This window comes from Mobula birostris, chromosome 11, assembly GCF_030028105.1.
Source record: "Mobula birostris isolate sMobBir1 chromosome 11, sMobBir1.hap1, whole genome shotgun sequence".
Lineage (NCBI taxonomy): Eukaryota > Metazoa > Chordata > Chondrichthyes > Myliobatiformes > Myliobatidae > Mobula > Mobula birostris.
This window is the reverse complement of record NC_092380.1, coordinates 2,026,780-2,039,375: the sequence shown is the minus strand read 5'-3', so window position 1 is coordinate 2,039,375 and position 12,596 is coordinate 2,026,780. Positions and strand designations below refer to the sequence as shown.

The 12,596-nt window shown below is 57.3% G+C and overlaps 1 protein-coding gene across 8 annotated transcripts in view; it reads right to left on the bottom strand.

Annotated features, from left to right (window-relative positions):
- LOC140204723 (integrin alpha-X-like) overlaps window positions 1–12,596 on the bottom strand; it is a 119,276-nt gene that overhangs the window by 14,689 nt on the left and 91,991 nt on the right. For all 8 annotated transcript variants that reach the window (XM_072271445.1, XM_072271442.1, XM_072271443.1 and 5 more), the window contains exons 13-17: window positions 5,509–5,657; window positions 5,095–5,235; window positions 3,243–3,446; window positions 1,717–1,847; window positions 1,232–1,389 (exon numbers count right to left, since the gene is read on the bottom strand). In XM_072271445.1, coding sequence (XP_072127546.1) covers window positions 1,232–1,389; window positions 1,717–1,847; window positions 3,243–3,446; window positions 5,095–5,235; window positions 5,509–5,657 — 783 coding nt within the window. The remainder of the gene's footprint in view (window positions 1–1,231; window positions 1,390–1,716; window positions 1,848–3,242; window positions 3,447–5,094; window positions 5,236–5,508; window positions 5,658–12,596) is intronic.

Below are 12,596 nucleotides of genomic sequence, written 5' to 3'. Positions count from 1 at the left end.
CGAAGAAGTTTAGGTCTACCAAGCGGACCAATCACAGCTGCTGCAGTCTGCGTGGCCGCGTCGCGCGGTTACACTTTGGGAGAGGTGCGCGTCGCAGCAACGCAAGCTCTCGCGTAGGGTCTGCGTCGACGCAGACCTTACGGCGACGCGTAGACGCAGAGGTATAAATCAGCCTTAAGTATAAACCAGGTTTACTGCACGGCCAAATCCCTGAGTAATCACACTGCCAAGGTCGCTGAGGACTCTATAGTAGTCGGGCTCATCACCAACAGCCTATACCAGAGGATCTGGAAGAGCTCAAGGCCCGGTGCCGGGCAAATAAACTCTTTCTCAATGTCATTAAGGCAAAGTAGATGGTATTCGACTTCAGAAAAAAATGCACCACCTACACCCCTCTTTACATCGGTGACACGGGCTCTCATGGTCCCAGAACACACCCTACACTAACAAGCAAATCAAAAATGCCTCTACTTTCTGAGAAGACTGAAGAGAGCTGGACTATGTACATAAATACTCACGTCCTCCTACAGATACGTCGAGAGTATCATAACATCACCGTGCGAATTGGAAACGGTACCTTAGGGGACAAGAAAGCTCTACAACAGGTAGTCAAAACTGGTCAACGCGTCACCAGCACTCGCAGCCTATCCCTCAACAAGGACATACAGCAAACTACCGGAAAGGAGCCAGCAATATCGTGAAGGATCCCAGCCACCCTCCTTATGAACTGTTTGTCCCACTAACATCGGAGAGGAGACTACGTAGCATCCACGCCAGGACCACTGGACTCAAAATCAGTCACTTTCCCCAAGCAGTAAGGCTGACAAACTCCTCTACCCACTGACCCACACAACTCCCCGTCACTCTCTGTCAGAATCACGTTATGTACAGATACCCCTATACCTAGCCTCACTCTATGTACATACGACCAATCTATCCATATAAGCCATCTTATGTATCTATACTTATTGCGTTTTTGTGTTGCATCGGGTCCAGAGTATCAATTATGTCGCTCTCCTTTACAACGAAGCACTGGAAATTACATTAAACTATTTCGATTCTCTAATCCAGGCTATATTCCGGTAAATCTCTTCGGCACCCTCTCTGATGCTTTCACACCCTTTCTACAATGAAGGGACCAGAACTGAACACGTTTGATGCGATGCAAAAATATGTTGTTCTGTGGCAGCAGTGGGGGAGGAGGGAGGGAATACGGGGAGGGAGGAGTTACCTGGAGGAGCATGTCCCTTCACTGACAGATTAAAGCAGATGCTGACGTTGTTGACCAGCCGCGTCTTGGAATCGGACCACGGACATCGGTAACTCTGCAGACCCAGCACCTCCGGCTGGAACTGCAGATCCACGTCTACCTCCAGTACCGGGCTGGAACTGCACACAAGGAAGGAAAATCGGTCTCTCCATTACTGTTACCCCATACCGAAATACGGAAGAGAGGGAGCGGTAGGAATCGGGGGTTAAGTTTGAAGACGGAGAAGTGCGGGGTCAGACTACGGTGGAGTCTGAGATCGCATCAGATTGCAGGCTGTGTTCAGCGCTATTGTGGAGTCAGAGGCCTAAGGGAGAAGGGCTATGGTGGATCAGAGGTTATCGACCCGGGTATTAAGGGCGGGCTGTATTGAGACCAGAGGTCGCAGGAGGCTGGACATTTTTGGGGTCGGTTGTCACGTAACGAGGCTCGGTGGAGACGGGTCTCACCGGAGGAGGACGACGTTCCCGGCCGCACTGACCACGATGTCTGTAAGTTTATCACCCGTCATGTCCATAGACCCCTGCACTGACTGTCCGAAGAACATCAGGGACGGGGAGAATTGGCCGCCAGTGATTCGCTGTGAGGAGAGAGGAATCAGAGCCAGTTAACTCCCCAGGTAACTGTTAGCATCCTGGAAATGGAAATCCCCCTGGCAGCGGTAACAATGCTGGCAACGCCACCACCTTGGGAAAGTTTACCATCCCGGCCGCGGAGATAATTCCGGCACGGTTTCCGCTCTTGACTCTTTAACTTTTCCCCACCCCATTAACCCCGCACCTCACCAGCCCTGTTAATCCTCCCCCAAAACCATTAACCCCCACTGACGCCTGTGACGGGTTCCTGAATTATCCCTTATGGACTGTGCTTTTAAAAGAGAGAGCGAGAGCTGTGCAGCACAAACACTTTGTTATTAAGAGAGAGAGTGACGAAGACTGCTCACAGTTTGTTTGGAATTTCTGCAAGGACACTGCCAGCTTCTGAGTTCCTACAGAGAGAGAAGGGAGGAGCTACTGGATGGACAGCTGGTGTTCAGCATGCTGAGATAAATACCAGGTCGGCTGGTTGTTAGACACACCTGGTTTTGGACACTGGATGAGGTTTATTGTACCCACAGAAAGGTGGGTTTGTACAGGATCGATCAGGAGAATCGATCAGTGGCTCTCACAGTGTGGAAAAGGTGTGACCGGTGGGAAGTTATTAGTGTGGCCAACCCTCGCCTGGGTTGATAACTCCACCACAGAAAACAGTCCCCTTGTTGTGGTCACATTCGGTGACATCCAGAGGATTTCGGAGGACAACGGGAAGAATCGACGGCATCGGCTTGCTCGAACAATCACAACACCTCTCTGCCTCTCCATCACTGCTCAACTCAATACCACAGACTGAACTGAACTTTATCCATCATCGTAAGGCTGTGTCCATTTTACCCCTAGGCTTGAAGAAGCTGGGTTTTCACATTTCCACACTTATATATATATATAATCTTTGCTAATCTGTTTGATTTATCTGAATTTATATTATTGTATTGCATAGTTACTAATAAATAACATTAGTTAACAGCAATACCAGACTCCAAGGTGTTTTCCATTCCTGCTGGTTCTTTAACCCATCACAGGGTACGTAACACCCCATTGATCTTCCCGACTCCATTAACCTCTCTCAGATCCCGTTAACCCTTCTCCCGACTCATTAACTTTCGTCGCCGAAGACATATATCTTCACCAACTCTACTTACCCTATCCCTGCCCCTTTACCCTCCCCAACCCCATTAATCTCCCCGGCCAACCCCATTCTGCCTATTAGCAAAAATAGAGAGGAAGGGGTGGAGAGAGCAGGGAAGGGGAGGGGTGAGGAAAGAAAGAGACAGAGGGTGAGAGATACAGAGAGGCTGTGCAGGGAGGAAATCATTGTAGGGAGAAACTGTGTTAGCTCCCGATCGGAGGAGAAGCCCCCGGTCCCCCTATCGCTTTACCTGACTGTAGCCCTTCTCCAGCCCCCCGGAGACGCCCTGGTAGATGTAGACGCTGCCGCGATGGTCGTTCTCCAGCGGGGCCCCCACGGCGACGTCTGAGAATCCGTCCCCGTTCAGGTCTCGGAGGACCGCGATGGAGGACCCGAAACGTCCCAGTCCATCCCCCTCTTTACCTCGCAGCGAGCCGTTGCAAACGAAATTGCCCTGGGAGTTGGATGGGGGGAAAGAGAGAGGAGAGAGTTGCGGCGGGGGGGGGGTGGAGGTTATCGGGTAAACCGAGAGGGGGGAGAGAAAGAAATAGGAGCAGAGAGGGAGAGAGGAGCAGGGGAGTGAGGTGCGAGACGGAGAGGAAGAGGACGGAATAGAAGTGGGAAACAGAGGAGGGGAAGAAGGAGAGAGAGGTGGGAGAGAAGACGGCAAAGGAAGAAGGAGGGGCGGGAGTTCGTGGGTGGTGGGGGAGAGTGGAGGAAGGACAGAGAGTGGAGAAGAACGATCACTACTATTCCAGGTATGATAGAGATAAGCAATCATGGATACATTTTGGCATAAAGTATCAAACATTTTGCAAGTTATGGCTCTTAACTGTTTGGATTTCCTCAGTCAATAGTTCATTGGTTTGTGTCTCCCAGTAAGTTTACTTTCCGCCTTTGCTGATCAAGGAAATTGTCTATTTTTTTTCATATAGCTGTGATTGCGGTGTTTAGACTACTACAGAACTCTAGCAAAAAGAAATCGTTTTCTTTTCAGATCTTTGGCGTGTACCTGCAATATTTAACTTGTATGGTAGGCATCATGGTAGAGTATCAGTTAGCGTAACGCCTTACAGCGCCAGGGACCGGTGTTCAGTTCCTGCCGCTGCCTACAAGGAGTGTGCACGATCTCCGCGTGGTCACGTGCGTTTCCTCCAGGTGCTCCCGTTCCCTCTCACATTCCAAAGGCTTAGGGGTTAGGAGATAGTTGGTAACATAGGTGTAGTTGACCAGCGAGCGTTCAGTGGCCCAGAATGGCCCGTTACTGTGCTGCATCTCTAAATTAATAAGTAAATTACTTGCCCCATCTAGAAGCTCCGCTTCATTACCTTTCTATAAATATTTTCTCCCATTCTCTTTCCCCAGAGTAAAACATATTTTTCAAGTTTTGATTCTATTTCCTTCCGTAAGTTTCTATAAGATCGCTTGTACATTGAAGTTTGATAAGACCATGAAAGTTTTCATCAGTGCTTTCTCACGATTATTCATAACTTTAAGCAAGACTATAATATAGCGGACCACGTTGGGTAGGGCCAGCACGGTGGCATGGCAGCTCGCGTAACGCCCCGATCTGGCCTCAATTCCTGGAGTTTGGGGTTAGGAGTCTGTAAGTTCTCCCCATGACTGCGTGGGTTTCCTCCGTTAGCGCTGGTTTCCTCCCACATTCGAAAGACGGAGGTTAATGGGGTTGGGATTCGGGGTTTGTGAGTTTTTGTTTCATCCTCCTTTTTTGTGCGGGGCAAGGATGATGTCTTTTCTTTCAACGGCAGTCATGGTTTTTCTGGAGAAGACGAATCTCAGAGTTGTATTCTGAATACATACTTTTATAATAGAATTAATCTTTGAACCTTTAAAGCTTTAGACAGTGTTGGCCGTTCAATCAAACGATTCATTTCACTGTATGTTTCGATATTTCGATGTACATGTGATGCATAAAGTTAATCTTTATTTTATCTTCTGTGTACTTAGGAGAATAACGACTCCCTCTAGCCTCTCCAAGTAAACATTCACCACTATAACATAGAACTAAGACGCGCGGAGGGAGAGCGGGGAGGGGAGTCTGTTTAGGAGATGTTAGTGCTCGGCCCTTCTCTGGCCCTCACCTCGGGAGAGAGGGAGCAGACCTTGACCATTCCGCCGTGTCCAGGCTGGTAGTAGAGAGGAGCTCCGATCAGAAGCAGATCAGTCCCACCGTCTCCATCCAGGTCCAGGACGCAGATCTCCGCGCCAAAGTAGGAACCGACCTGGGAGGGAGAGACACAAAGTGCAGTTTCCGCCACACAGTCCTAAAACACTTTCGGGGTGAGACAGAGCGCAGCCCCATCACGCCGTCGCATCACACACTCCCGCAGTGATGGTGTGATGGTTTGTTCCCACCGCCCCAACACACTATCAAGGTCACACATTACCGGAGTTAGATAAAGAATGAATATCCCTCCACACCTTCGGGCCCCACAGTCCAATGACACCCCTCACACACTGATTCTCTCTCTCTCTTCCTCCTCAGAGGACCGAACCTGTTCTCCGTTAATGTGCTGCATTGGTTCCCGATCGGTCTTGTTGCTTCCCGGGCCGAAGACGACGACTTTTCCCTTGTGCTGATAGCGGGGAGCACCCACCACGTAGAGGGAGGCGTTCCCGTATACAGCCCTCCCGATGGAGTAACCTACAGCGAGCAGAGAGGCCGAAACAACATTAGTGCTGCGGGAATGGGACCACGGAGACGCTGAGGGATGGGGTCACAGAGACAGCGAGGAACGGGGTCACAGAGATGGTTAAGGACGGGGTCACAGAGACAGGGAGGGATGGGGTCACAGAGACGGTGAGGGACGGGTTCACAGAGACAGGGAGGGACGGAGTCACAGAGACGCTGAGGGAAAGGGTTCACAGAGACGGTGAGGGACGGGGCCGCAGAGACGGTTAGGGATGGGGTCGCAGAGATGCTAAGGGACGGGGTCACAGAGGCGCTGAGGGATGGGGCCGCAGAGAGGGTTAGGGACGGGGTCACAGAGACGGTGAGGGACGGGGTCACAGAGACGCTGAGGGAAGGGGGTCACAGAGACGGTGAGGGACGGGATCACAGAGACGCTGAGGGATGGGTTCACAGAGACGGTGAGGGACGGGGTCACAGAGACAAGAAGGGAAGGTATCACAGAGACGCTGAGCGACGGGGTCACAGAGACAGGGAGGGACGGGGTCACAGAGACGGTGAGGAACGGGTTCCCAGAGACAGGGAGGGACGGAGTCACAGAGACGCTGAGGGAAGGGGTTCACAGAGACGGTGAGGGACGGGGCCGCAGAGACGGTTAGGGATGGAGTCACAGAGACGCTGAGGGAAGGGGTTCACAGAGACGGTGAGGGACGGGGCCGCAGAGACGGTTAGGGATGGAGTCACAGAGACGCTAAGGGACGGGGTCACAGAGGCGCTGAGGGATGGGGCCGCAGAGAGGGTTAGGGACGGGTTCACAGAGACGGTGAGGGACGGGGTCACAGAGACGCTGAGGGAAGGGGGTCACAGAGACGGTGAGAGACGGGGTCACAGAGTCGCTGAGGCACGGGGTCACAGAGACTGGGAGGAACGGGGTCACAGAACGGTAAGGGACGGGGTCACAGAGACGCTGAGGGACGGGGTCACAGAGACGGTGAGGGACGGGGTCACAGAGTCGGTTAGGGACGAGGCCGCAGAGACGGTTAGGGACGGGCTAACAGAGACGGTTAGGGACGGGGTCACAGTGACGCTGAGGGACGGGGTCACAGAGACAGGAAGGGAAGGGATCACAGAGACGCTGAGGGACGGGTTCACAGAGACGGTGAGGGACGGGGTCACAGAGACAGGAAGGGAAGGGATCACAGAGACGCTGAGGGACGGGGTCACAGAGACAGGGAGGGACGGGGTCACAGAGACGGTGAGGAACGGGGTCACAGAGACGCTGAGGGACGGGGTCACAGAGACAGGGAGGAACGGGGTCACAGAGACAGTGAGGGACGGGGTCACAGAGACGCTGAGGGACGGGGTCACAGAGCCGGTTAGGGACGAGGCCGTAGAGACGGTTAGGGACGGGCTAACAGAGACGGTTAGGGATGGGGTCACAGAGACGCTGAGGGACGGGGTCACAGAGACGGTGAGGGACGGGATCACAGAGACGCTGAGGGATGAGGTCACAGAGACGGTGAGGGACGGGGTCACAGAAACAGGAAGGGACGGGGTCACAGAGACGGTGAGGGACGGGGTCACAGAGACGCTGAGGGACGGGGTCACAGAGACAGCGAGGAACGGGGTCACAGAGACGGTGAGGGACGAGGTCACAGAGACGCTGAAGGACGGGGTCACAGAGCCGGTTAGGGACGAGGCCGCAGAGACGGTTAGGGACGGGGTTACAGAGCCGGTTCGGGATGAGGCCGCAGAGACGGTTAGGGACGGGTTAAAAGAGACGGTTAGGGACGGGGTCACAGAGACGCTGAGGGAAGGGGGTCACAGAGACGGTGAGAGACGGGGTCACAGAGACGCTGAGGGACGGGGTCACAGAGACAGGGAGGAACGGGGTCACAGAACGGTAAGGGACGGGGTCACAGAGACGCTGAGGGACGGGCTCACAGAGACGGTGAGGGATGAGGTCACAGAGACGGTGAGGGACGGGGTCACAGAAACAGGAAGGGACGGGGTCACAGAGACAGCGAGGAACGGGGTCACAGAGACAGTGAGGGACGGGGTCACAGAGACGCTGAGGGACGGGGTCACAGAGCCGGTTAGGGACGAGACGGCAGAGACGGTTAGGGACGGGCTAAAAGAGACGGTTAGGGACGGGGTCACAGTGAGGCTGAGGGACGGAGTCACAGAGACGGTGAGGGACGGGATCACAGAGACGCTGAGGGATGGGTTCACAGAGACGGTGAGGGACGGGGTCACAGAGACAAGAAGGGAAGGTATCACAGAGACGCTGAGCCACGGGGTCACAGAGACAGGGAGGGACGGGGTCACAGAGACGGTGAGGGATGGAGTCACAGAGACGCTAAGGGACGGGGTCACATAGGCGCTGAGGGATGGGGCCGCAGAGAGGGTTAGAGACGGGTTCACAGAGACGGTGAGGGACGGGGTCACAGAGACGCTGAGGAAAGGGGGTCACAGAGACGGTGAGAGACGGGGTCACAGAGACGCTGAGGGACGGGGTCACAGAGACAGCGAGGAACGGGGTCACAGAGACGGTGAGGGACGGGGTCACAGAGACGCTGAGGAACGGGGTCACAGAGCCGGTTCGGGATGAGGCCGCAGAGACGGTTAGGGACGGGGTCACAGTGACGCTGAGGGACGGGGTCACAGAGACGGTGAGGGACGGGATCACAGAGACGCTGAGGGATGGGTTCACAGAGACGGTGAGGGACGGGGTCACAGAGACAAGAAGGGAAGGTATCACAGAGACGCTGAGCCACGGGGTCACAGAGACAGGGAGGGACGGGGTCACAGAGACGGTGAGGGACGGGTTCACAGAGACAGGGAGGGACGGAGTCACAGAGACGCTGAGGGAAGGGGTTCACAGAGACGGTGAGGGACGGGGCCGCAGAGACGGTTAGGGATGGAGTCACAGAGACGCTAAGGGACGGGGTCACAGAGGCGCTGAGGGATGGGGCCGCAGAGAGGGTTAGGGACGGGTTCACAGAGACGGTGAGGGACGGGGTCACAGAGACGCTGAGGGACGGGGTCACAGAGACGGTGAGGGACGGGGTCACAGAGCCGGTTAGGGACGAGGCCGCAGAGACGGTTAGGGACGGGCTAACAGAGACAGTTAGGGACGGTGTCAGAGAGGCGCTGAGGGACGGGGTCACAGAGACGGTGAGGGACGAAGTCACAGAGACGGTGAGGGACAGGGTCACAGAGGCGCTGAGGGACGGGGTCACATAGACAGGGAGGGAAGGGGTCACAGAGTCGTTGAGGGATGGGGCCGCAGACGTTTAGAGACGGGGTCACAGAGGCGCTGAGGGACGGGGTCACAGAGACAGGGAGGGACGGGGTCACAGAGACGCTGAGGGACGGGATCACAGAGACAGGGAGGGACGGGGTCACAGAGACGGATAAGGACGGGGTCACAGAGACGGTGAGGGACGGGGTCACAGAGGCGCTGAGGGACGGGGTCACAGAGGCGCTGAGGGACGAGGACACAGAGACACGGAGGGACGGAGTCACAGAGACGCTGAGGGAAGGGGTTCACAGAGACGGTGAGGGACGGGGTCACAAAGATGCTGAGGGACGGGGTCACAGAGACAGGGATGGACGGGGTCACAGAGACGCTGAGGGACGGGGTCACAGAGACGGTGAGGGACGGGGTCACAGAGACAGGGAGGAACTAGATCACAGAGACGCTGAGGGACGGGGTCAGAGAGACGCTGAGGGATGGGGCCACAGAGACGGTTAGGGACGGGGTCACAGAGACGGTGATGGCCGGGATCACAGAGACGCTGAGGGATGGGTTCACAGAGACGGTGAGGGACGGGGTCACAGAGACTGGAAGGGAAGGGATCACAGAGACGCTGAGGGACGGGGTCACAGAGACAGGGAGGGACGGGGTCACAGAGACGGTGAGGGACGGGGTCACAGAGACGCTGAGGGACGTGGTCACAGAGACAGGGAGGAACGGGGTCACAGAGACGCTGAGGGACGGGGTCACAGAGACAGGGAGGGACGGGGTCACAGAGACGGTTAAGGACGGGGTCACAGAGACGCTGAGGGAAGGGGTTCACAGAGACGGTGAGGGACGGTGCCGCAGAGACGGTTAAGGATGGGGTCCAGAGACGCTAAGGGACGGGGTCGCAGAGGCGCTGAGGGATGGGGCCGCAGAGAGGGTTACGGACGGGGTCACAGAGACGGTGAGGGACGGGGTCACAGAGACGCTGAGGGACGGGGTCACAGAGACAGCGAGGAACGGGGTCACAGAGATGGTGAGGGACGGGGTCACAGAGACGCTGAGGGACGGGGTCACAGAGACGGTGAGGGACGGGGTCACAGAGACACTGAGGGATGGGTTCACAGAGACGGTGAGGGACGGGTTCACAGAGACAGGGAGGGACGGAGTCACAGAGACGCTGAGGGAAGGGGTTCACAGAGACGGTGAGGGACGGGGCCGCAGAGACGGTTAGGGATGGAGTCACAGAGACGCTAAGGGACGGGGTCACATAGGCGCTGAGGGATGGGGCCGCAGAGAGGGTTAGAGACGGGTTCACAGAGACGGTGAGGGACGGGGTCACAGAGACGCTGAGGGAAGGGGGTCACAGAGACGGTGAGAGACGGGGTCACAGAGACGCTGAGGGACGGGGTCACAGAGACAGCGAGGAACGGGGTCACAGAGACGGTGAGGGACGGGGTCACAGAGACGCTGAGGAACGGGGTCACAGAGCCGGTTCGGGATGAGGCCGCAGAGACGGTTAGGGACGGGGTCACAGTGACGCTGAGGGACGGGGTCACAGAGACGGTGAGGGACGGGATCACAGAGACGCTGAGGGATGGGTTCACAGAGACGGTGAGGGACGGGGTCACAGAGACAAGAAGGGAAGGTATCACAGAGACGCTGAGCCACGGGGTCACAGAGACAGGGAGGGACGGGGTCACAGAGACGGTGAGGGACGGGTTCACAGAGACAGGGAGGGACGGAGTCACAGAGACGCTGAGGGAAGGGGTTCACAGAGACGGTGAGGGACGGGGCCGCAGAGACGGTTAGGGATGGAGTCACAGAGACGCTAAGGGACGGGGTCACAGAGGCGCTGAGGGATGGGGCCGCAGAGAGGGTTAGGGACGGGGTCACAGAGACGCTGAGGGACGGGGTCACAGAGACGGTGAGGGACGGGGTCACAGAGCCGGTTAGGGACGAGGCCGCAGAGACGGTTAGGGACGGGCTAACAGAGACAGTTAGGGACGGTGTCAGAGAGGCGCTGAGGGACGGGGTCACAGAGACGGTGAGGGACGAAGTCACAGAGACGGTGAGGGACAGGGTCACAGAGGCGCTGAGGGACGGGGTCACATAGACAGGGAGGGAAGGGGTCACAGAGTCGTTGAGGGATGGGGCCGCAGACGTTTAGAGACGGGGTCACAGAGGCGCTGAGGGACGGGGTCACAGAGACAGGGAGGGACGGGGTCACAGAGACGCTGAGGGACGGGGTCACAGAGACAGGGAGGGACGGGGTCACAGAGACGGATAAGGACGGGGTCACAGAGACGGTGAGGGACGGGGTCACAGAGGCGCTGAGGGACGGGGTCACAGAGACAGGGAGGGACGGAGTCACAGAGACGCTGAGGGAAGGGGTTCACAGAGACGGTGAGGGACGGGGTCACAAAGACGCTGAGGGACGGGGTCACAGAGACAGGGATGGACGGGGTCACAGAGACGCTGAGGGACGGGGTCACAGAGACGGTGAGGGACGGGGTCACAGAGACAGGGAGGAACTAGATCACAGAGACGCTGAGGGACGGGGTCAGAGAGACGCTGAGGGATGGGGCCACAGAGACGGTTAGGGACGGGGTCACAGAGACGGTGATGGCCGGGATCACAGAGACGCTGAGGGATGGGTTCACAGAGACGGTGAGGGACGGGGTCACAGAGACTGGAAGGGAAGGGATCACAGAGACGCTGAGGGACGGGGTCACAGAGACAGGGAGGGACGGGGTCACAGAGACGGTGAGGGACGGGGTCACAGAGACGCTGAGGGACGTGGTCACAGAGACAGGGAGGAACGGGGTCACAGAGACGCTGAGGGACGGGGTCACAGAGACAGGGAGGGACGGGGTCACAGAGACGGTTAAGGACGGGGTCACAGAGACGCTGAGGGAAGGGGTTCACAGAGACGGTGAGGGACGGTGCCGCAGAGACGGTTAAGGATGGGGTCCAGAGACGCTAAGGGACGGGGTCGCAGAGGCGCTGAGGGATGGGGCCGCAGAGAGGGTTACGGACGGGGTCACAGAGACGGTGAGGGACGGGGTCACAGAGACGCTGAGGGACGGGGTCACAGAGACAGCGAGGAACGGGGTCACAGAGATGGTGAGGGACGGGGTCACACAGACGCTGAGGGACGGGGTCACAGAGACGGTGAGGGACGGGGTCACAGAGACACTGAGGGACGGGGTCACAGAGCCGGTTAGGGACGAGGCCGCAGAGACGGTTAGGGACGGGCTAACAGAGACGGTTAGGGACGGGGTCACAGTGACGCTGAGGGACGGGGTCACAGAGACGGTGAGGGACGGGGTCACAGAGACAGGGAGGGACGGGGTCACAGAGACGGCGAGGGACGGGGTCACAGAGACAGGGAGGAACGGGATCACAGAGACGCTGAGGGACAGGGTCACAGAGATAGGGAGGAACGGGGTCACAGAGACAGGGAGGGAAGGGGTCACAGAGACGGTGACGGAACGGGGTCACAGAGACGGTGAGGGACGGGGTCACAGAGACAGGGAGGAACGGGATCACAGAGACGCTGAGGGACGGGGTCAGAGAGACGCTGAGGGACGGGGTCACATAGACAGGGAGGGAAGGGGTCACAGAGTCGTTGAGGGATGGGGCCGCAGATACAGTTAGGGACGGTGTCAGAGAGGCGCTGAGGGACGAGGTCACAGAGACGGTGAGGG